This window comes from Candoia aspera, chromosome 1 (genome assembly GCF_035149785.1).
Source record: "Candoia aspera isolate rCanAsp1 chromosome 1, rCanAsp1.hap2, whole genome shotgun sequence".
NCBI classification, from domain to species: domain Eukaryota; kingdom Metazoa; phylum Chordata; class Lepidosauria; order Squamata; family Boidae; genus Candoia; species Candoia aspera.
In genome coordinates this window covers 10,143,761-10,165,528 of record NC_086153.1, presented here as the reverse complement: position 1 = coordinate 10,165,528, position 21,768 = coordinate 10,143,761, and the positions used below count along the sequence as shown (strand labels likewise).

At 42.5% G+C, this 21,768-nt stretch overlaps 1 protein-coding gene across 1 annotated transcript in view; it reads left to right on the top strand.

The window, feature by feature from the left end:
- CLUH (clustered mitochondria homolog) overlaps positions 1-21,768 on the top strand; it is an 89,521-nt gene that overhangs the window by 17,789 nt on the left and 49,964 nt on the right. Inside the window, exons 2-4 of the mRNA XM_063297110.1 lie at positions 14,801-14,985; positions 17,597-17,768; positions 18,302-18,445. Coding sequence (XP_063153180.1) covers positions 14,801-14,985; positions 17,597-17,768; positions 18,302-18,445 — 501 coding nt within the window. The remainder of the gene's footprint in view (positions 1-14,800; positions 14,986-17,596; positions 17,769-18,301; positions 18,446-21,768) is intronic.

Here is a 21,768-nt window from a genome sequence, read left to right as displayed (position 1 = left end):
TGTGTGGCAACATACGTATGGAAATCTTTTCTGGTGTTTCCAAAGCGGAACTCCGTTCAAGAAGATGTCTTGGTTCACCTCTCCTGATCCTTCTTGTCCTTGCAGCGTTTGAACTCTTGCAAATGAATAAAAAAGACAGTCTTTGGCCCATCTGCAAAAAGGCAGGTAAGGAAAGGTGGTGGGAGGGGGAGTTGGGTGTTTTTTCAGGATATATGGGTCTTCAAATGTCCAGCTGTAATGGAGTTGGTAGCTTTCACTGAGAATTCACAGAGAAAGACCTGCAAAGTGATGGACTGAATAGATCCTGGTCTATATCACTTCCACAACTGGATGGCTGAGAGCAATGTTTCTCAACCTTGGCAACTTTACGATGTGTGGACTTCAACTCCCAGAGTTCCCCAGCCAGCCGGCTGGGGAACTCTGGGAGTTGAAGTCCACACATCGTAAAGTTGCCAAGGTTGAGAAACGCTGACTTAGGGTGACCTGAAATGGGCTCAGAGCCTTAAATATTTGTAGAGACTGACAGGAAAAGGTCTGCATTCTCTACAAAGTTGCACACTTGGGCTGCTGCCGGAGAAGGCCAGATTTGGGGATTTCATTAGCCATATTTTCCACGCTAGGGATATTCAGAGCACAGCATATTTGATTATCCTGCAGGCTAGGCTGTGAAGCAACACTTCATTGCAATTGTTCAGGGTATTAATCCTCCTGATGCGGCTCATAATGACATTCCCCAGGTTATGTACAAGATCCGTCCCCGTCTGTCTTTAAGTTGAGTTTGTAGGTAAGTCGGTACAGGTACACGCAGTTCTTATTTAGCGTCAGTCAGATGTTTGTCTTAGTGTATATTTTGCCTTTACCTTGAAGGAGGCATCAAGGGAGGTTGAGCGTTTCTTTTTCTCGTCATAAATGGCCTTGTAGCAGCTGAGGCCCCCGGCAACTGTATGGTAAACTTTGGTGAACCTCTCTGTGTTAGAAACTTGGTCCTCTAACTTTGCCATCCCTGTTTCAATGAGACGAAAGGCTTCAGCTGACTTCCACCAAACATGTTTCCGGTTCTGGAGTTTTAGATCCCCATCTTCTTCCCCAAATGCTATCACCCGCTGCTCCGATCACTTTATTATTTCCAGTTCATTTCCAATCGCAATCGTTTTCCTTTTCTTTGATGCATCACTAGCACTTGCGTCAGATCTACGCTTCGGAGGCATGGTTACAAAGGTAAATGAGAGGAAAACTATCCAACTTAAAATGGCGGACAGCGTTCTCCTTCCTCGAGCCGGGGAACCACTGTAGCCGGGCAATGTTTTCATGAGCATCACCAAGTTGCGTGTGCGGTATCACAAACCACTGTGTTTAACTCAGATTTTTAATGTAATAGGCTTTATGGCAGCCCGGTTGTAAGTACGAGTTGTGCGTAAGATGGACGGTCTTATCCCGGGGACTGCCTACCTCAGAATCTTTAAAACCCACCAATAGTTTGCTTTGCTTTAAGGATTTGATTGATGTTATCCCCTTTTAAAGATACGGAATTACTGTTTTGAATTGGCTTTGTTTTTTGGGTTTATTAAGATTGGGATTATTAAAATGGTGTACTATTAAGTATAATAGCAGACAACGTACGTGGTTTTTAATTTGATCCTTATTATAGTAGACAGAAATGTATAGAATAGTGGTAGGAAGGGAATAATTAAATACATTTTATCTTTTGGAGGGCAGAAAGATGTTTAGGAGGTTTATATGAATTTTTTTTCTTTATTTTAATATAAGGGGGAGGAGTAACTGTACTTAGTGATTTTTATTATTGATGAAGTGGAATGACATAAAAATAATGTGGTGTTTTGGTTTAATATAGAGTACAAGATTGATTATGGAAATTTTGTATATCCTTGCTGTTAAAAGTCGGAAGCCACAACTTTTGTAAATTAAAAAAAAAATCTCTTGTGTTTCTGCACTTTTTCAGTTTTTTTTTCTTTCTTTGTATTTTTTTCTTTTTTTGTAGTTATTATTCTTTTCTTGAAACCTAATAAGATTTACTATAAAAAAATTTAAAAACCACCGATAGTATCAATAAAATAGTTATCTGAAAAGCTATTAACTGTAGATGGATTTCACACATATTGGGGAGAGAACAAACAGGGAACTGTCCACATTTTGATACAGGTGCACCCCCACATACATTTGAATGACTTAATATGTGTAACGTGCTTTTCCTAAGGCAAAATTAATTTATCATGCTGCACGTACGATGGCTGCTTTGGAAAACAGCCCAGAAAAGAGATCCACAGCCAGATTGCTTTCTCTTTCAACCCACCCCACTCCACCCCACCCCAGTTATGGCTGTCAATCATCTTGCGGGACCAGTAGCACTGGTTTTTCTGCTTTGAACGGCTGAGGATTGAGCTGAGCTGAGAAGGCAGGAAATGTTAAATGCACAGCTTCAATTAAAATACAGGGAATATACCCATTAATTATTTAAGCAGCCTCACGATGCTAATTAAGTCACATTGGTGGATTCTCTGGCAAAATCTATTCAGCGATTGACCCTTTTTAAATATTCCAATTCATTCTGCCCCCCCCCCCTTGGGTTTGTTGATTAAGAAAGGGTGCCAAACTCTGCTGGTGCAACTATTTAGGTAGGGTGGGAACTCAACAGCAAAACCCCAGTTGTAAAATTTCCTTGATTAAACCTTTTGGCAGAGGCTGGTGGCGGGGCATGTGCTCCAAATGAAATTAATAATCAGGAAGAAATGCTTCATGTTCTCACAAAGCTGTATTTCTCAGAATTCCTTACTGGAAGTTTTTGAGAAGTTTTCCAGGACATCTACATCATCCATGTCCTAAAGAATATTAGAGTTTGACCTGGCGCCCTTGGGACACTTGATAAACTAACTAATTGTACATGTTGCCCACTAAATATGTATTTGACAACATAATAAGGTTATGTGCTGCATAAAAGGTACGTTTTTTGTTCCAGACTGAGATATTTGATAAGAAACATAGTTCAATAAAATATACAACTAAAGCAAAGCTTTGCTTGAAGACAATTAAGGGTAGAAGCTGTTAAAATAGTCATTGTGGTGCACCCAAAATCTACCTGTATAGTGGGTACATGCATAGTTTGTAGGGTGACACATTTTTCATGGTATTTTGGTTAAAAGTTCAAGGGTCTGCTTATCCACAGATGGGCTTATCCAGAAGTAAATACAGGGTATATGGTTACTTTCAAAAAGCTGAGGGAAAAGCCTACCATATATACTCATGGATAAGCCCATCCACTGGTAAGCTGAGTCCAATTTTTTGTGTGTATTTTGGCATCTAAAATTCTCAGCTTATTTGCGAGTATATGTGGTATGTGCCATCAAGTTGATGTCGACTGTTAGTGATCACATGGATAAATTTTCTCCACAATCTGTCCCAACCTGGTCCTTCATGTTTTCCAGTGGTGCACTTGTCACCATTGTAACTGAGTCCATCCACCTTGCTGCTGGCTGTCCTCTTTCTTTCTTTCCACCTTTCTCAACATTAGAGCGTTCTCTAGAGAGCTAGTTTTTTGCATTGGCCCTCCACAAGAAGGTGAAATTGGGGAATATTTAGGTGTGGGAAATAACTTCATCAATTTGCTTCTGATGAATATGGATTTTGAGACTGGCCAATGTCTATTTTTTTAATAGACGGGGGGCATTTTATGACAGCGCTCAAAATATGCTCTGAAAATTTCCCAAGTGCCAATTAACACCCCCCCCAAATTGCCTGTCCTGAACTGATTGACCTGTAAAGAGCTCTTCAGGTTTTTAATTCTGTTATTGGAGGAGTTGATTCAAATGGGCATTCAAGAAGACCATGATGAATCCATCCACTATAATAGAACTGAAAACAACACTGCTGTAATTCTTCACCCTGATACTGCCCTTCAGTACCAAACTGATTCTTAATGAAAGCAGCTAATTAAGCTACTTCTTAAACAAACACAGACTTGAATATTGCTCAGCAAATGCTCAGGCCTGAAAAAGGAAAGGCGGGATATAAATCTAACAAATAATCAGTGTTCATCTGATAATTGGCATTCATTTTGGCCACAGAGCAGTGCTGTAGCCTGCACTCATCCCTGGCTACCTATGCTTGTTCTGACGTTTCTTGACCTGTGTCTTCAAATCCAAAATACAGTACAGTCTCTTGTCCTGTCACCTGGACACATGGCCCTTGCACATTTTTCCCTGCAAACCATTAAAGATAAAAGGGAGAGACACGAGCTGTATTCTTTCTCATCCATAGCCTGTATTTCCAACCTATACAGTAGGCCCAAGCACAGAGGATAGGATTATACCCAATATCCATCTCCAACATTTTCCAGGGGGGTTATTGAAGAGTAATGGAAATCAGCGAGCCGCCACCTTCTTCAGCCTGGCCCCCTCCAAGTATGTTTGGACCTGACCTATCCTACAGCTTGGCTGGGAGGCATCTGGGTAGGGAAGGCTGATCAGATGACCCTTGGTGAGAGAGCTGAAAGATCTGACTTAAAGGCTGCTTCCTAAGGTTACAAGATGATTCCTGTGCAAATTACAGGTTTGGCTGGTTGAGATGGAAGCCTAACATAGCACAGCATGGTCCTATAGGCTTCCTGAATTACTCTAGCTGATCATGTTTTCTCTAATGAATTCACATCAGAGAAGGCTAGAGCACAACTCCCTGATGAAGTAGCTTTCTGTGTGCAGACAGGTCCTTTCTTTTGAGGTTGTAAAGAGAAGCATTCCATCCTGGGCCTGATGCCCTGCAGCTGAGGCAGAAAGTTATCTTGCCTTTATGGGACCTAGGCCTCCAGCCTGCTTTCTGCCTAATAATTCCTTTTCTGTTCATCCATTTAATACAATTAAGTGTTGAGAAATGTTAACATGGCACCCTAATTGACTGTGGCTTTTCTCATTCTTCCCACCTCATTTAAAAACGTGGCAAAGTTGAAGCCCTTCCGCCTATACTGTTGTTGCCTTGGTCCTGAGCCTGTGTGCTGGGCTTTCTTTATAGCTGACTTTGAAGCTGCCAGAACATTTCCTCTTGCAAATGTTTAGGTTGAATAGAAATACAGTTTTTGATGTCTTTGCTCTCCAGAATAACGGGAAAAAGAGTCGACGTCTGAACACATTAGCTTCCAGATTGGCCTAGTTAGAATAGTTTGCAGGAACCTGCTTTTGTGGAAAGCAAAGAATGGAAAGCTAGCCGAAAGTGCCCAGTTTTGTCGTTTGCAAAAAAGAAGAACCAGTCCAGCAGTTGCTGAACAGAGCAGTGTGTGCTTTGCTTACTAAATAGTCTAGTTCCCATGTCATTGTTTTCTTTAGGATTGGAAAATTAGGCTGCTCCATCTTGAAAATGTTAAGAATCCTGTTGGCAGGTGTTTTGAAAACATTGCTTTACACGAGGATTAAGCCACTGTCTTAACGCAGTGAGCTTCTTACAGTAGATCCTCAGATGGATGGTCATGGGGAACTGATTTTTGGCCAACTGTTGCTAGGGCCTCTCGACTTGGATCTTCCAGCACCATGGGGAGGTCACCCCTCTTGCTGGTGCTTTCTGTGGTTCTGGAGAATCTGCCAGAGATCCAAATCAGGAACAGTGTCTTTGAAGTTCAGGATACTTGAAAAGAGAGATGGCTGGAGACTGTTCTAAAAGGGATAGTAGTGAAAATCTCACCAAGGCCTTTGATAATGGGCAAACGCTGGATTTACTGGTCTGTTTCAACAAGCTTTGGGATTTTATGTTGTGAATGTTCCTCCTATTATCTTGAGCAAGAATTGATGCAAAGCAGATCAGACAGAGCAGAGAAAGTAGATTCTGCTTTGCACAGATTGTTTTCTTTTAAGCAGTAGGAGATGCACAGACCTGGACATACTGAACTGTCACAGTTCAGTTGCAGAAGGACCATTTCTGATCAAGCTCCCTTAACCTCCAATTTTAAAAAAATTGAGATCATTATCTTTTAATTGCTCACACTCTCCTGTTTGTGAGACATCAGTGAGTTAACAGTGTTTTTGAGTTTGTGTTTTCAGAGTGCCCTAAACCATAACCTGATCAGACTGAGTCATGAATTTGAGATGGGCGGCCATATAAATTGAAAATGAATTGAAATTAAAATGGGTTAGGTTCGCAAGCACATCAAGCTATAAAAAGCCTTATTAAAGTTAGAATGTTGTGCAAACATCATGAGAGGACTTGCCACAATCCAGGTTTGTATGCTGTGTGAATACAACCAGTATGTTCCCTATTAAACTCTAATTGACCTGACTGATGGATCAAGCTAAAGCATGGTTTACTTGACTCTACTTTATGGAATAAACTACATTTGGCTAGGGAATGTGCCAAGACCAAACAGAGCATATGATGGCTCAATGCAATGTATGGAAGGTCAGCATCACAGTTACACCAACTCTGTGGATCCTCAGCTTTTTACCCCCTACACAATGGGGAACCTGTAGCTCATCAGATGTTGCACATTACAATTTCCAGTATCCTTCACTGTTGACCATGCTGGCTGAGGCTCCTGGGACAGTAATGACCTTGCAACTCTATGAAATCGACACCAACATTTCCAACTTTGGCAACTTCCAGGTGTATGGACTTTGACTTCCAGAATTCTTATCAGTGGCCATGCTGGCTATGGAATTCTGGAATTTGAAGTCCACACACCTGGATATGAGCATCGTTGGGAAACACTGGTTAACACTGACTATCAATCAACCTTGTAGCTCAACCAAATATACAACCTCCCTGTAGACTCCTCTTCCCTGAATTGCTTCCCTTTTTGAAGAGAAGTCCTCAAAGTTTGGAGGGAGCTTCCAAGGCAACGGAATATACAAAATAAGCAACGTGTAGTAAGAACTGCTGAAGGGTTGTGTGGGAATCACTCCTAGAGGCTTAGTTTTGAAGAGCTCCCAGGAGCACTGTTGTCTCCGAAACGGATGTGCATGACAAATTAAAAGAAAAAGTAAATGACTAAAAAGAAAGGGGCAGAGTTCAGGGTGTAGGCATTGCTCTGCATGCCAACGGTTACAGGTTCGATCTCCAGGAAAGGTTGAGAGAGTTGCTGCCAGTCACAACAGGCAGTTTGGCTCTTGATCAGCAACCTCAACTGATCAAGGAGGAAGTTGAATCTTTGCATAAACTGAAGGAATTGGGTTTCTAAGATAGTTTCCTTCCTTCTGAAAAGGGGACGTTTTAGTCCAGAGACCTCAAAATTATTATTGTCTGTCCAAAGTCCACATTCAGGTGAGATGCAAAAACTGTTGATTAAAACATTTCAAGTTTAATTACTCACATGCTTGAATTTAAAATAGAGAAGGCTGCCATTGAGATCTGTGGAAAGGGAGGATGCTCAGCATTAGAAAGATATTGCATGGCCCAAATGCTCCACGGTGAGATGGCTGAGCAGAAGTGGCCCATTTATCAGAAGGCAACTCTACAGTTACTCACCGCAAGCCAAAGGTTGCTTCCCAGCACTCTGTAAAGTCTCCTCTGTGTCATGCTGTTCACTTAGGAGCCGTTCTTTCTTGTCCATAGACAGCAAGCACATGGCTGTTTAACTATATCAGCAACGCGTTCGGGAAATCCTTCCTGCCTGACCCTTTAAAAATGCTGCAAAATAAAGCTCCAGTAACATCTCTTTATTTATAAGAATGCCTCTGGGCCCTACTTGGACCTCTGTAGAAAATTAAAAAATAGTAGGTGCAGCATGGTTTCAGATAAGAAGTATGGCCACCCAAGCAAAACGTAGAAAAGAGACAAGAATAAACTGGAATATAATCAGAAAGCCATAGCTAGCCAATCTTGGCTAATCTTGAAAAGTTATGCAGAGTTGGACTTGGCTAGTAGGACTCTCCACACTTCGTAGGTGATTCAGGAAGAGTCTTTCAGATCTTGCAGGAGGACTGTATCTCTCAGCTGTTCATTAAAGCAGCTGTCTTTTAAAGCAGCATCTTTTGTCTGAAAAACAACGTGGCTGCTTTATTTATTTATTCGATTTATGTAGCCGTCCATCTCACATTCGTGACTCTGGGCAGCTTACAATTAAAACATAATACCAAAAAACACAGAATAAAACAACCGTACAAACAATAAAAACATTAAAAACAATCGAAGCAGGTAAAAAGAATTCTCAACATCACCAAGAAAGGCCAAATTACACAAGAAGAACAGAGGCGGATAAAAAGCAGTGGACCCGTCCTCCCACGTTTCTATGGATGCCCCAAGATACACAAGCCGGGCATACCACTTTGGCCCACTGTAATGATACCAGAGACTCCCACATAGAACATAGTTAAAGAGCTTACAAAGAACCTCAGACACCTCACAGAGGAGAGCGAACATTCGATCAACTCCCCACTACAGTGCCTCCAGAAAATCAAAAACAGAAAAATAGAAGAAGATGAGATCATGGTATCATTCAACGTTACAGCTCTCTTCACATCCATAGACCCAGTGCTAGTGAAAGAATCTATGGCTGCAGTTCTGCGCAACACACCTGACCTAGCCAAATACACCAAAATAGAAATACCCAGGATAATGGACCTCATCATCCTCTGCCTTACAACCTATTTTCAGTTTGATGGAGAAATATACCAACAGATCAAAGGAACACCCATGGGATCACCGATTTCAGGACTTATAGCAGAGATCGTAATGCAGCATCTGGAAAGGATAGCACTCCCACACATACCATCTAAAGTATAGATCCGGTATGTAGATGACACTCTTGTCATAATACAAAAGAAATAACTGGAAGAAACCCACAAAACCATCAATAACATCTTTAATTGAATAAAATTCACAAGGGAGGAAGAAAACAACAACTCACTACCATTCCTGGACATCCTCATCAGTAGAGGAAATGATGGTAGGTTAGAAACACAAGTCTACAGGAAAGCTACCCACACCAACCAGGTGCTCTACTACCAAAGTAACAATCCAACCTCCCACAAGAGAAGCTGTGTAAGAACACTATTCAGATGAGCACTTACACACTGCAGCAACCCAGAACACCAGAAAAAAGAAAAAGAACATCTGCACAGCATCTTCCAACAAAATGGATACCCGCTCAACTTTATCAAAAAGTGCCTCACCACCCAACCCACTACAACCCAACCAATGGAAACTATGAAAAGGATAACACTGCCATACATCAGAAACATCTCAGAAACCACCAACAGACTGTTACAACCACACGGCATCACTGTAGCACATAAACCAACTAAAACTCTTCAAAACATATTAAGCAACCCAAAAGACCCAATAGCCCAAGAAGAAAAAACAGGAGTTATTTACAACATACAATGCAAAGACTGTAACAGCTACTATGTAGGACAGACAGGCAGAAGACTAGCAGAGCGCATCCAATGGGAGGAGATGGGCAGGGACAAATTTGATAAATAAATAAAATAAATAAATTTGAAGCTGTGCAAAGGTCCTCTTATCCACAACTGCCACCTGCTCTTTGAGCAGAAGTCGTGAGTCCAGGAGGACCCCCAGTTAGTGCACCGGGTCTGTCTGAGGGAGTGCAACCCCATCCAGAACCAAAGATGGTAAATTCTTAGATCCAGGTGGCCCCAAAACCCAAAGCCACTCAGTCTTGCCAAGGTTGGGCCGAAGCCTGTTGTTCCCCATCCAAACCCCTACAGCCTCCAGACACTGAGACAGGATGTTGGCAGCATTGCTTACTTCACCGGGACGGAGATATATAGCTGGGTATCATCCGTATGCTGGCCCTGTGGCTATGGATGACCTTTAATGAATAGTCAAAACATGCTGTACTCATAAGATCTGAATGTCTTCCAAATCATTGGCAAAGAGTGCTTAGCCCTGTTCCTTTTAGTACTTTAGTCCCACCGAGAAATTATAGGGTTGTGAGCTAAACTGGGAAATCAAAAAAACATCTCAGTAAAAAAGCAACGGCCAACTACTTCCATGATGCTGCCAAGGAGATTCCATGGACGTCTCCATGAATTCACCAAGATTCAAACTTGACTCAAGGAACACTACTCTTTATGCCAGTTACAAGCAGAACATGTGTTTCAGACCTTGGCATCCCCTGTCGAAAGGATGGAACACAAATGGGAAAGATTGCTCTCTGCCAGGAGCCTCAGAGAGCTCTGCTAGGTAGAGTTGGCACCACTAATCTGAAGGGGCTGACTCTTGTTAGAGTCACTTGAGTTTTCTGTCTTAAACTTGCTGTTTGACATTTTTAAAAAAGCCGTTACTCTCTTCCAGTTGAGTAGCGGCCGGATGGAAATATGTGTGTGTCTGGGTGTCTCTGGAGCATTACTGTTCCTGTGCAATGCAATCTGCAAACCAAAGCAAGTGGTTTTGCTCCAAAGTCTGTGTTTGTTATTCATCAAAAATTGATTGTTATTAGTCAAAAAAAGGGTTTCAAGCCCATGCAATTCTCTGTAGCAGAGGGACTGGAATATCTTTATAATGCAGACCTCATGTGCTGATTCTGTCTTTTACCCTCCCAAACTTTCAGGGCAAAGTTGTCCCCTCCTTTAGATCCTTGGCCTTTGTTCCAGAGTGTTGCAAGTTTGGCTGAGTGTGTTGTCTTTTTTGGCAAAGAAAGGGATGTAAGGTCCATCATAGCATCTCATTAGGAAGGCGATGTTAATGCTAAACCTGCTTCTTCCTGCTTTAACACCCTTCCCAGAAGCATCTGGGAGATGTCACACTCATGTCACATATGTCATAATGTCTTTGTGCTAATTGATAGAAATTATGTAATTTGAGCCACAGTGTTATGGCTGGGCATCAATGGGACAGCAAGTGGCGTCGCTTATCTGATTTGTGGGATGATGTCATAAGGCACCGGATGTCATCATAGCTTCTACTACTGGATGCCAGTGCATGAACTTAGCATTTGTAAACTGTGGTTTAGGCTTAATGTGTATAAACCTAGCCAGTTGAGCTTCAATGACAGTGTATTCAATGATGATGGATAAGCAAGCCATGGTTAGCAAACCATAGTGGTGAATCCATTTTATGTGCTGTTTTTAAATATGCCTATAAAGATGTGGCACAGAGTGGTAGGTGGCAGTATTGCAACCAAAACTCTCCCCACAACCCGAGTTCAGTCCCAGCGGAAGCTGGATTCTCGGGTAGCCGGCTCAGGTTGACTCAGCCTTCCATCCTTCTGAGGTCGGTAAAATGAGTACCCGGCTTTCTGGGGAGGGTGACGACTGGGGAAGGCAATGGCAAACCACCCCGCTCTATAGTCTGCCAAGAAAACATCGCAAAAGCGGTGTCCCCCCCCAAAGGGTCAGACATGACTTGGTGCTTGCACAGGGGACCTTTCACCTTTTAGGGGATGCAGTGGCGCTGCAGGTTAAACTGCTGAGCTGCTGAGCTTGCCGATCAGAAGGTCGGCGGTTCGAATCCGCATGACGGGGTGAGCTCCCATTGCTAGTCCCAGCTCCTGCCAACCTAGCAGTTCGAAAACATGCAAATGTGAGTAGATTAATAGGTACCACTTCGGCAGGCAGCGTTCCGTTTAGTTATGCCAGCCACGTGACCACAGAAGTGTCTACGGACATACGCCGGCTCTTCAGCTTTGAAACGGAGATGAGCACCAACCCCTAGAGTCGGACATGACTGGACTTAATGTCAAGGGAAACCTTTACCCTTTATAAAGACAAAGGCTCCTCCCTCCAGTCTAGCTCCACTTCTGGTAACTTTGTAGAGTTCATGCCTTTGTAGGTGGGAATTATATCCAAGTTACTATCCATATCTTGGAAAATATATTCAGATGCCACGATACGTCTAGTCCTACAAAGATCAGAGTAGTGTAAACCATGGTGTTCCCTGTGACACTCTATGGAAGCAAAAGTTGGACTTTGAAGAAGCAAGATAGAAAAAGTATTGATGCTTGTGCACTTTGTTGTTCAAGAAGACTCCTGAGAATACTGTGGACAACCAAGAAAACAAACAAATGGTTCATCAAACAAATCAGCCCAGAGTTCTCACTCAAGGCACGAATGACCAGGCTCAAATTATCCTACTCCGGACACATTATGCAAAGACCCAGCTCTCTGGAGAAGGCTCTAATGCTGGGAAAGGTGGAAGGAAAGAGAAGAACAGGACGACCAGCAGCAAGGCGGATGGACTCAGTTACAGTGCGATGGGTGCCCTGTTGGGATACCTGAAGGACCAGGTTAGGAAGCAGTTGTCATGGAGAAAACCTATCTAGGTGGTCGCTAGAAGATGACACCAATTTGATGGCACATTATCATCATCATTACTATCAATATTACTTCATCCTGGTAAACAAGCAGGAGGGAATAACTAAAAATAGATAGGCCATTAACAATGCAAAATTAGGTCCATTCACCTTCTTTTTGCTCCTTCCAACCTTCTGGTCTTCTGTGTGAAAACCTTGGAAGCCAGAAGTAAGATGTAAGGTGGATCAGACTAAGGCAAGTTGCAGAGAAGGAATGCAATATACTACAGCAAAACGACCATTAAAAGCAGAAAATGTTCAGCAGTGCTGTGCATAGTTCATATTATAATTTAGACCATGTACAACACAAAAACTGCTGCTCCTGGCATAGAATCTGAAAGAGAAATGATGTTTTTCCATTCTGGAAGGCAGAGTGTGTGGATCAAGAACAGCATTCTCTGCTCCCTGTCTTCCTTGGCGAGGATTAAAATGGCATTCTTTTTTTTGCTGTCCTGCTGGGTTGATCTTTATCCTTCCTTCCTTGTAAGAAATTAAAGCTCCTTCTCACAACTATTCTCTAGGCTGAGAGGTGGCCTATGGTCCAAAGCCATCAGCCATGGAGCTTATGAGGAGGTTGAATCTGGAACTGCTCTCTTCCAGAATGAGTAAAACCCGAAGATTACAAAGTCATAGACTGGCAGTGTTAAAAAGGACCTTGAGGATCATCTAGTCCAATCCGCCATCTCAGGCAGGAGTCTACTACTTCTGCACCCTTGACAGATGGCTATCTGGTCTCTGTTTAAACACTACCTGTGATGAATTGAGTTTGATCAACTTTTGTTTCTTTACAGTTGAAAGAACAAAATAGTGTGATCTGTTACACACACGCACACACACACACACACACAGGTTGCCTTGAGGCAAGCAGGGTTGGGGTTTGGGGGGGGCAATCCATGCATCTTGTCAGGAAACAGGTTAAAGCTACATCAGAGGTTTGTCTACACCCGTTTTGTGGTGGCTTTAATTAAAGAGGATTGTTCAAACTGAACTAATTAGGTGATTTTTTTTTCCCTCTCCCTGTGCCTTTGCTCAGCATTATGCCTCTTTTCTTCCTCCATTAACTGCCATTTTCCCTACCTTTCCCTGAAATGCATTTCCCCAGGCCCCCAAAAAAAAGGGTAACACTCATTTAGACCAGAGAGAAAAGAGATCAGTTAAAATTCCAATTTCTCCTAAGCCAGGAGAGCAAGAGACAGAAACCAGTGAAATTTAACTTTTGGCCTCTTACATTTTTAGAATGCCTTCTGTTTAAAGCAGTGGTTTGGATAGCTTAATGCCCCCTGTTGCAGACCTGATTATCAATGGGGACTTGGATTTGTCTCCTCCTCCTCTTTCTCCTTCTCCTCAAACTATGGTCTGGGAACAATACTAACAGTCAAATTGCACCCCAGTATGACCTCATTTTGACCAGTGAGCTCAAATCCTGAGCTGGTTTGTGGAAGGCCACGATTAGTCAGGATGCATTCTCAAGTAATCTCTGTGCCCAATGTGCTGATCTTTGAGAGGCAGCGTAGTGTAGTGGGTACTATTCAAGTTGAGTCAGGTCAGTCAAATCAAATAAATGACTGGTTATTTGCACCTGTGGTGAGCCATACTTGTTGGGCTGGAAAAAACAAGGGTGAGATAGGGATCCTGTAAGAAATCTGGCAATAGTAATTCATTGCATATTACCAATTTAATGGACAGATTTAAATGTGTTTCCCATACTACTACGAGGGCTTTGCTTGAAGAGGGCAGAAGGCAGATCTTAACCTCCTGATAAATTTCTAGGTAACATGAGTAGATCAAGTGATTGTAATAATTTTCACGACTAGGACAATTTAAAAAATGCTAGTTTTGTTATTAGGCTATCAAAACTAAAGAAAATGTTGTCTGAAGTTGGATGTGTTAATATTGGTATCAATACCAATATTGTTGGAACATTAATATTATTATTATTCTTTTGCTAATGTGTTACCTTTCAAGAGAAGGAACTTAAAATGGTGCAAAACTCCTTAAAATACAGCTTCACTCCATCACCATTTGAGAACATCCAACCAAAAAGATTAAAAGATACATAAAGCAATAGGTATAAACCAGAGAACAGTATTTCCAGCTGATGGATTTTTGGCACTATAGTAAGCAACTTGTAGATGGAGGGGGCGACCTTTGGATGGCTTGAAATGACCCTTAATTTAGGGCTGGGGGCAAAGTGATGTTGTAAAGTTGGTTTTTGGGTTTTTTTGTTTCCTTTTTCAAATGCTTTAGGGCAGAAATTATGAAAGTGTGAACCGTTCAGGGGGTCTGCAAAGTCAAATAAATATTTTAAAATTTCCAAGTTTTAATTTCTAATGCAGGAAATATTGATAGATATAACCCACATAAACCAAAGCTCTGTGGAGTCCTCAATCGTATGTCGTCGAATGTAAAGGGGTCCTGAGATCAACTGCTTTAGGGCATCCTTTAGGGCAGTCATGAGGACATGGTCTAACTTCACTGCTGTGAGGGATCAGCACCATTGCTGTTCAAAGTCCCCGGCTAGCTATAAACCATATTTTCCTTCTTTCCCATGGCCAGAGGAACCCCCCTCCGCCATCGCTCTGATGAACGGGGACAGCTTGCACGAGAACGGCAAGGAGGAGACCAGGCAAAATGACCACGAAGACCCAAACCATACAGACGACCAAGAGGTCATCGTCATCCAGGACACCGGCTTCACAGTCAAAGTCCATGCGCCGGCAGTAGAACCCTTCCCCCTGCAAGTGAGTATTTCTGCAAAGCTGTTGGGTCTAACTTTCTCTGCAAGTCTCAAACCTTGATGAATCCTCTGTTACTCTGCCAGTTTAGTTAGCAGTTACTGCCTCAGATTAGTCTTCCCCATCCTGGTGCCCTCCAGATGTGTAGGAACTGCTGACCCCCAAATTCCCAACAAAATGCATTAGCATTTCCTGGTGAAATCTCATTCGAGATGCAGTGATCCAGAACTAGGCAAGTAAATTTGTTAAATTTACTTGCTGTTCCACGTGGAGTAATTGCAGAATAAATGACGCTCTATTTAGCTTTCTCCTGAAAGAGGCATCTATTTAATTTGTTTAGGTGTTCTTAAATGAAAATTTATGAAAATTTATTCCACCCTTTTGATGTGAAGGACCATTAAATACCCAAACCCTCTCTGGGTCACTTAATAATCCTGCCAAATCCTCACTTGGCTTTCATCTCTTTACTCTTTTAAGGACTAGAAACAGTCTAAAAAGACCAGGCTTCTCCAGATGTTAGCTTCTTTGACAGTTCTGTTTACACAATCTTGTGCAATTTGGCCAAAGTTCAAATGAGCGGGAAAGTAAATAATTCTCCCCATGGGTTAAATTCTTCTGGAGTGTGTTGAATTGATTGAATGCATTTCTATTAAAAAAACAAGAAAGACTACATTTGGATGGAGTGACACGTTGGGGATTTTCTATAGGGTAGGCTTCAGAGGAGAGATAGAGGCCCACGTCCACATGCTGGCTGGGGAAGTCTGGGAGTTGAAGTCCACACATTTTAAAGTCGCCAGGATTGAAAAATACTGGCCTAGACCATTCTGAAAGAGAGCCAATTTGGTGTAATGGTTAAGACACCAGGCTGGAACCCGGGAGGCTGTGAGTTCTAGTCCCTCCTTCAGCACGAAGCCAGCTGGGGGATCTTGGGCCAGTCATTCTCTCTCAGCCCTCCCTCAGGAGGCAATGACAAACCACTTTTGAAATCTTGCCAAGAAAACTGCAGGGACTTGTCTTGGCAGTTGCCAGGAGTCAACACTGACTCGAAGGCACCAACCCCCCACCCCATTCTGAGAGTTTGTTCACACATTGTGTTAAGCCATGGTTTGATTAACAAGCCACAGTTGGCTGGGTCTACCAACAGATGAAGCCATAAAACCATAACAGCTGAATCTGCACAACATTATAAGCAAAAGCTAAACAAAATTTGTTGTGGCTTAGCATGGGAGCCAGAAATTTTTGAAAGCTATTGTGTGTTTTTGCAGAGTTAAAGAATACTTAAATGCCCCAAACTATTACAAGATCTCCCGTAAGTACAGGTCTTGTAAGATTTGACTCTTTATTTTGGCCATTTTATTTTACTTTGGCCATTTATTTTACTTTTTAAATTTAACCTGTGTCCAGTGGTAATATCTAGTCATATTGTGGCCAGCTTTTTTCCAACTCCTGGCTTAGCCCTATGTGTGATCCAAGTCAGACAAATAGTTTGATTTGAATGTCCAGAGGAGCCACGCCAAGCCACCTTATGTATCTTACATCACCACATTTCCTGTGTGTAACAGCACACCAGAAGCTGTGGATCATCATCCTCACTTACAGAAGGAATCAAATTCCTGTATGTGCGTTTTGGATTCTGCCTCTTCTGTAGGATTGGGGATGAAGACTGTATCTCCTCCTGTTTCTGCTCTCTGAATTAACACGGTTATTTATTAACTTTTTTGATAGCTGCTTTCAAAGAAAGTACTGCATTTTAATATCCCACCTTTCCTCCAAGGACTTTATTATTCAGTATAATAATCCTGAAGCCTTTCCTAATCCTTCACTCTTCAGATCTGCTAGACTGCAACACCATCTCTCCATAAAGCATTGTTGGCTTTGGATGATCAGAATTGGTCCTTCACACCTAGCCAGCATTTTGCCTTATCCATCCTCGCTGTCTGCATTTTGTCCTCGTGAGAACTCTGGGAAGTACGTTAGGCAGGTAGTTTTCTGTCCGAGCCTGAGGGCTCTGAGTGGGATGTCTGTGCATATGTATATATTGTCACTCATAGATGGTCTGCCTGTGATATTTTGGATGGAACAACAGGTGAAAATATCTCCACAAGCAAATAGCGTGTTTTGTGACCATGTTGAGAGAGAAAACCTCCAACTAGAAATGATGAATCTCATTGCTCAGAGACTGAGCAAGAATCTGACTCCTACCCAAGCTGGTTATTTATTGTTTGGGGTGTGGGATTTCATTCATTAGTTTTTAGCTGTAACTCATTAGTTGTACATAGTTGTACGCAGTCAGATTGCGTGGTTAAGACTGCTCTGTGGTCATTAGAGTGGAAGATTCAGATTTCTCTCAAACTGCAGGTGGTGCTGAGAATTCTGGTTTCATCTGAGTGTTTAGTGAATTGCTTCCCACTGTACTTTTCTGGTACTTGGGTTGGTTTTATCCCTCCCTTTTTGCCTCTTTTTTCCAAACAGAGTAGATCTGATTTCAATGTGCATTTTGCTCTACATGCATGCATCGTATATTTTGAAAACTCTTTTCACATGCCCCGTGGAATTTCTAAAAGAAAACTGATGATAATTGTGACTCTCTCTCCTCTCTGTTTCCCTGTTCGGCAAGGTGTCTCCTCAAGAGATGGTTCAGGAGATCCACCAAGTTTTGATGGACCGTGAGGATACTTGTCACCGAACGTGTTTCTCTCTGCAGTTGGATGGCAATGTTCTCGATAACTTTGCTGAGTTGAAGACCATTGAAGGGTTACAAGAAGACTCAGTATTAAAGGTAGTTGAAGGTAAGAGTTGGTATCTAGAGCAGGGTAAATGGAAGGAAAGGTCCTTCATAAGAATCCAGTTAGGCACCTTCTCTCAAGATCAGTATTTTTCAACCTTGGCAACTTTAAGACATGTGGACTTCAACTCCCAGAATTCTGGCTGGGGAATTCTGCAAGTCAAAGTCCACGTGTCTTAAAGTTGCCACGGTTGAGAAACCCTGCTCTAGATGGTGTCTTCCAGATATGGTTGATCCAAGGCATGTTGGCTGGAATTTGGGGATATTTGGTATAACTGGATGGGCTATCATAAGAAAGGTTGCTGTAATGTCTGGTGTCAGGGGGCCCTGGCATCCAGATTTTCAAAATAAAGTGTCATTATCAATTTTAACCTTTTTAATATTGCATTTCCATTTGAAGTATTGTGAATCATGTTTTCTATGTAAGTAGAAAGGTGGGGTATGACTCTAATAAAGAAACAAGACAGATTACTCCAGTTGAATAATGAGATTTTTTTTATTTATGTCTACTCCTCTACATACCTAAAATCTTCCCAGAGCCATACACTGTTCGAGAAGCTCGGATACACATCCGTCATGTCCGTGATCTCCTCAAGAGCCTTGATCCATCCGATGCCTTCAATGGCGTTGACTGCAACTCGCTGTCATTCCTCAGCGTCTTCACCGATGGAGACCTTGGAGGTATGCAGAAACATGTGCTTCTGCAGTGGAAGAAAATGTCTTGCTTAGTCCTGAGTCCCTGGTGTCATTATGCAAATTCTTCTGATGTGGCCCATGGAGAAGGCAAGCCTAAGGTGGAGGCATAGCTTTGCAGGGTACCTATGTGCTTTGTACCCTTGTAAGGATAGCTTTTCTGTAACTTCATAGAGAAGTAATTTTACTGTGTCCATTAGCCAGAGCTGTTTAAAATTAAGTTTACAAACTTCGGCTGACTTCAAGTCTTCCATTTCTTAAAAAGTAGCCACCTTAACTTTTTTCAGGAAAACAAGAACCACCACCAAGCCAGCAAGAAGTATAAGTTTACTACCATGTAAGGGTTCGTCAGTAGTCCACAAAAGTTTATGTCAGGGTCTACAGATGTAATGGTATATGGGAAAGACCTTGGGAGACTGAACCCAGAGACGCTGTCTAGGGAATGGTCAGATAAGAGGCAGCATAGCCTGCAGCTGGATAGCGGGTGGGGCAAGAGGCTCAGAAGGGACCCTCCCTAATTTCTCTGGGGCAAAGGAGATGCGGGGAGAATTGTACTTTCAGACTTGCAAGATTCTGTCACTGTAGCCTTACAGTAAAGTAGAATTAGCTGATCTGGTTGTGTTTCCTGTCTGGTCCACCTGGTGAGGCTGACATCAGGCCACAAGTAGCATCACATCACCACCCCCGAGTGCCTCCCCAAAATTCATCCCTAATTTCCCAGATCTTGTCACTGCGTGCCAGAATCGTATCCAAGTTGTTTTGGGATTTTGACTTTTCTTTTACATTAAAAAAGATGACTTAAATTCCCATTGGATTTGGAAGGTTTGCAGACAACAGGGATGATGATGGCCACCATAGTCCCTGTGACATGGTGGGCTGCTGATCCCTAGTTTATGCGGTCATTCATTCAGTAATCTTTAAGGCATCAGGCGACTGTTTGTTCTTTCAACAAAAGCCTTAGTCAGATTTTTCAGGTGTTCTGGAAGGCTTTTTGCGGAGTAGCAGTGGGGCAATTGTATCATTTCAGACTTTGGGCTTAGTTGTCTTACCGGCATGCACCTTCCTGAAATGGTAATGCATAGTTACGTCACTAAAATCCAGACCTGACAAGCTGCTGCATTAGAGACCTTCTGGCTATTCTACTGACCAAGCCCTTCCCTAAAATCCTGTCCTAATGGAACCACTGCAAAGAAAGCTGTTTATGGGATTTGGTGAACCAGGCGAACGCTTTTCCCATCACTGCTGACAAGTCATATGAATTCAGGATGCTGTGATACTGATGATCATTGGGAAAAAAAATTCTTGCATACGTTTCCAAGCGGTGCTCTTCTGTCACCTCTACTCTACCCCCAACATGTTTTCTGCTCCTGGTTCTTTTTCCCTTTTAATCTATCCGACCTCCAGATTTGGGATGCAGGGAACAAAAAACCCGAGTCTGCATATAAAGATCTCATTCAAGTAGAGGTCAATCCTGAGGCTGTGCAAAGCACCGGTCACGAGGTGGCTAAAGTGCGTGTCTGAAACGGTTGCTGGAGATATCAAAGCACCGCAGCTCTTAGCTGCTTTGAGGGCCTCTCTCTGTTACTGCACAAGGACAGAAGACACTTCACTTCCACAGCAATCATAGCAAAAGGGTCTTCTGCGCATCCGCAGGCACGTGGAGAGGCCTTCAAAGCAGATGCGCTAAATGTCCATGAGGAAGCAGTAGCTTGATCCTTTGAGCAATGCGGTTGGGAAGATACTCTGCAAAACACCTCTTCTACAGAATCCTACTGAACTCTGCAATCTTCATTCTCAGTAAATTTGCATAGGGTGTTTTGATACAAAAACTGTAAGATACTGAAGTTTCTGCTCCAGGGGATTCCTTTGTATTCTTTCCTCCTCCTCGTGTTAAAACAGCCTTTCTCAACCGTTTGGCCCTGGAGGAACCCTTGAAATATTTTTCAGGCCTTGGGGAACCCTGCAGATTTGGGTTCAAATACAGGCCAGAAGTTACAAAATCATTGTATTTGTTTCATGTGGAGGCCTGTATAGATGCATTGACAGTGTTCTTAAACTGAAAATAAAGAATGAAACTTGCCTCTTTAATGTGAAGTTGCCTGAATTTGAAATAATTATTAAAAAAAATCGTGATCTCCCCAGGAACCCCTAGTGACCTCTCATGGAACCCTAGGGTGCCACGGAACCCTGGCGGAGAAACCCTGTGTTAGAAACTTGCTTTTCATTTTGCATTTTCAAAGAGAGTCTGGGCACAGGATTCTGTACCCAAATCCAATCAGAGCTCAGCTGTTGCAGGCACAGGAGAAAGAAAATGTACTTGTGAGAGAGTTTGGCAGTTGAGCAAATGAAAACATGGCAGGAAAGAAATGGGGATATGCAAATAATTGTCCAGTATAGTATGTGTGTTTTGTTCTGAAATTTTGCAGCTTTAATACAAAAAGTCCTCAGAATTGCCTTCAGTGCATTTAGCGCAGTGTTTCTCAATCTTGGCAACTTTTAAGATGTGTGGTCTTCAACTCCCAGAATTCCTCAGTCAGCCATGCTGGCTGGGGAATTCTGGGAGTTGGAGTCCACACATCTTAAAAGTTGCCAGGGTTGAGAAACACTGATTTAGGCTGAAAGACTTGTGTTTTTTGTTTTTTTGTTTTTGTTTTTTTAACGGAAGAGAAAGAGGTCCTAGAAATTGCTTCAAAGGCTCAGGTTTTTAAGCATAGTTTTACATTATGCCTGCATTGTACCGTTTTGGACTGATAGTGGAACATACATGATGGCACCTCTCTGCATAGAGCATCCCTGATGTATGATGTGATAGCTTATTTCAGGAAACGGCTGAGCTAGTACATGGCTCCTGAACATACCACCTTTGTATTTGGAGGGGATATTTTTAAATCAAAGCATGTCCCATCAGAGAAGCCTGTCCACCTGAAGTCAGAATGGCATGCCTAAGCTTGCTAATGTGGTAGTAGAAGGTACCCCCACCCCATATACACATGAGTTGCAATCACAATCAAGCCTATGAGGTGCCCCTCCCATGTGAACTACAGGTAGTCCTTGACTTACGACCACAATCAGGACCAGAATTTCCATCGTAAGTCGTTGCAGTTGCAAGTTGAGCCACCATGTGACCGGACCTGATTTTATTACCATTTTTATGGCAGCTGTTAAGCAAATGACCATAGTTGTTAAATAAATCATGGGTTAAGCAAATCACTGCACTCATGAAGCGAATCCAGCAAAAACGTCACAAAACACTATCTTGTGGCTGTGGGATGCTGTAACTGGTTGTGCATGTGAGCCAAGCACCTGAAATG